The following is a 2,354-nucleotide window of genomic DNA, read 5'->3' on the forward strand; positions in this document are numbered from 1 at the left end:
ATATATATCGGCGTACATGCATACATACCCACATATGTAGAGATAATAATAAACATGGTGAAATTAAAAATGTGAGAGAATATATAATATGAATATTAAAATAAAAAGCAACCTGTTTTATTGCTAGAAATTTTAAGGTTCATACTTTTACTAAATTTTTTTTTTTTTAATGTTATTCGCGATTTAAATAAATCTTTATCTTCAAATATTTATCAAGTACTTGAACTTTCTACAAAATTACGACTACTTGATAACTGCCAATTGAGGCATGGGCGTTATTCAACCAAATAATTATGCACTCAGCATGCTAATTGYTTACTTATAAATGTATAAGTATGTACACATGACGAAAAACGATAATTAGCTGCCCTTACACGCRTACAAACATATTGCAATCAGAAAGAATGCTGTGCAAATACAGTGCAACCACTCGTTCCCACGACAATCGGTCTAAGTAACCGATACGGAGCGTGATTTTTATCCGGCCAAGGACTGCCAGCTCGTCACCATTCCTGKATATTACTTCAGGAATGTTTTCTGCCGTTACAATAACAACAACAGCGCAGCAACAATTTATAACGGAAACTTATTACTTTTTATAAACATTTATTTAAACTTTCAAAACAATACGATACCAGCTAGTTCCCAGAGTTTATAAAATATAGCTAATTTTTTACATAAAAATATATGTGTGTGGTATATGCAAATTACACTAATTCTTGAACAACTACTAGCATCACTCAGCTGTATTTTTGCTTCACCCTGCACCCTTTTTAATACCATATGTGAGTATAAAATTAGTCATCTCGTGGTTGTGGACTGAATTGTGTCAAGTGCTTGGCAAATTCTTGTGCCAATTCTTCACTGGCTGCAGCCAAAACTCGTCTTGACATAATATCGAATTTGTCACCTGTGGTATCAATAACAACGCCACCTGCTTCCAGCACTAACAGTTCGCCAGCACATACGTCCCAAGCATGTACGCCAAATTCGAAATTGATATCAGCTGCGCCGAGCGCAACCATGCAGAGRTTGAGGGCGGCAGCGCCCAACATGCGAAAACTGTTGAAAAAAGATAATCCAATAACTGTTATAGACATAATAYATTTCAAAAAACTAAATTGCCAACCTACCCGTGCACCTTTGGCACTATATTCTGGAAGTTTTCGAAAACGACTTTTAGCTTTTCCGTATCACGTGATGTGCCAAATTCRGATGTAATTAAAGATTTGCCCAATTCCTTTTGGCCACTCACGTGTATACGACGTCCATTTAGATATGCGCCCTGTCCACGTCGAGCACTGAAACGTTGCCCCAGCATTGGATTGAAAACAATACCAATTTCGGTGACTTTATTCACCTTCAAACCAATTGAAATGCATGAGTGTGGAAAGGAGTGCACGAAATTCATGGTGCCATCAACTGGATCAATTATCCAGGTGGGCGCATCTGTTAGCTTGTTTGGTGCGCCGCCRGCTGCGCTCTCCTCCTCCCCAATGAATCTGTAGTGAATTGATAATTTAATTATGAAGTACAAATRTGTCACCTTGCCGTTAAAAAATCTTACTTGTGGTCGGGAAAGACATCTAGCAAACCATTTATCAACAGCTGTTCCACCTCTTTATCAGTGGCAGTGACCAAGTCAATATCGTTCGCCTTCTCTTCGAACTCTTGTCGTGTTTCATTACGTTTTGCCACCAACTGTATAGAATCGTATAAAAATCGATATACATACACATAAATGTGTATATATCATGACATAATCTTAAAATATTAGCAGCCAGTACAGCTTCTGGAAACTTACCGCACCAGCTTTGTCCACCAATTGTGAGACAACATCAAAGCATTTATCCAAATCCACACTGCAATCACCCATTCTGAAATTTTTACTTCTCCAAATGTAATCTGTGTGTATAAATTGACAGAATACGGAATTAAGTGCCAAATAATTGCACTGATAATTTGCCAAGCGTTTAAGTAGAAAATAGGAACTGCGGAGCGAAGCCGTTGAAAAGGACAGTGCAGATGTGTTACTTTACAATTCCTCGCAAAAATTATCGCAAAGAATTTATATGTTTAATTTAATTAAGCACCAACCACGGTAGCAGCAGAATGCAGCATATGTGCATATTCGCAACGAACTGACGGAAATGTATAAGAAAACAAATTGCAAAYGCTATCGAACGGAAATATTCCACTATCGCCGGCAAAAATATGATTAAAAAAATTTAAGGTCTGTAAGTGTATTAGCGCTGCGTATGAGTGATACGGGAATTGCCATATTTGATTTCAGTTATGACTTTTTATTTTTCTCACAAATTTTCATTTTCGAAAATTTTATAAAACTGGACTAA

The 2,354-nt window shown here is 36.9% G+C and overlaps 1 protein-coding gene across 1 annotated transcript; it reads right to left on the reverse strand.

The window, feature by feature from the left end:
• Positions 1-586: 586 nt before the first annotated feature.
• Positions 587-2,354, reverse strand: LOC108968398 (inositol monophosphatase 1-like; the record flags this gene model as incomplete). The annotated part of the gene is given in 4 exon segments (XM_018932425.1): positions 587-1,062; positions 1,134-1,502; positions 1,568-1,701; positions 1,805-2,354. Coding segments are annotated over 4 exon segments (840 nt in total). The 3' UTR covers positions 587-797.

The sequence above is a fragment of the Bactrocera latifrons genome, unplaced genomic scaffold, assembly GCF_001853355.1.
Source record: "Bactrocera latifrons isolate USDA-ARS-PBARC rearing strain unplaced genomic scaffold, ASM185335v1 scaffold_213, whole genome shotgun sequence".
Lineage (NCBI taxonomy): Eukaryota > Metazoa > Arthropoda > Insecta > Diptera > Tephritidae > Bactrocera > Bactrocera latifrons.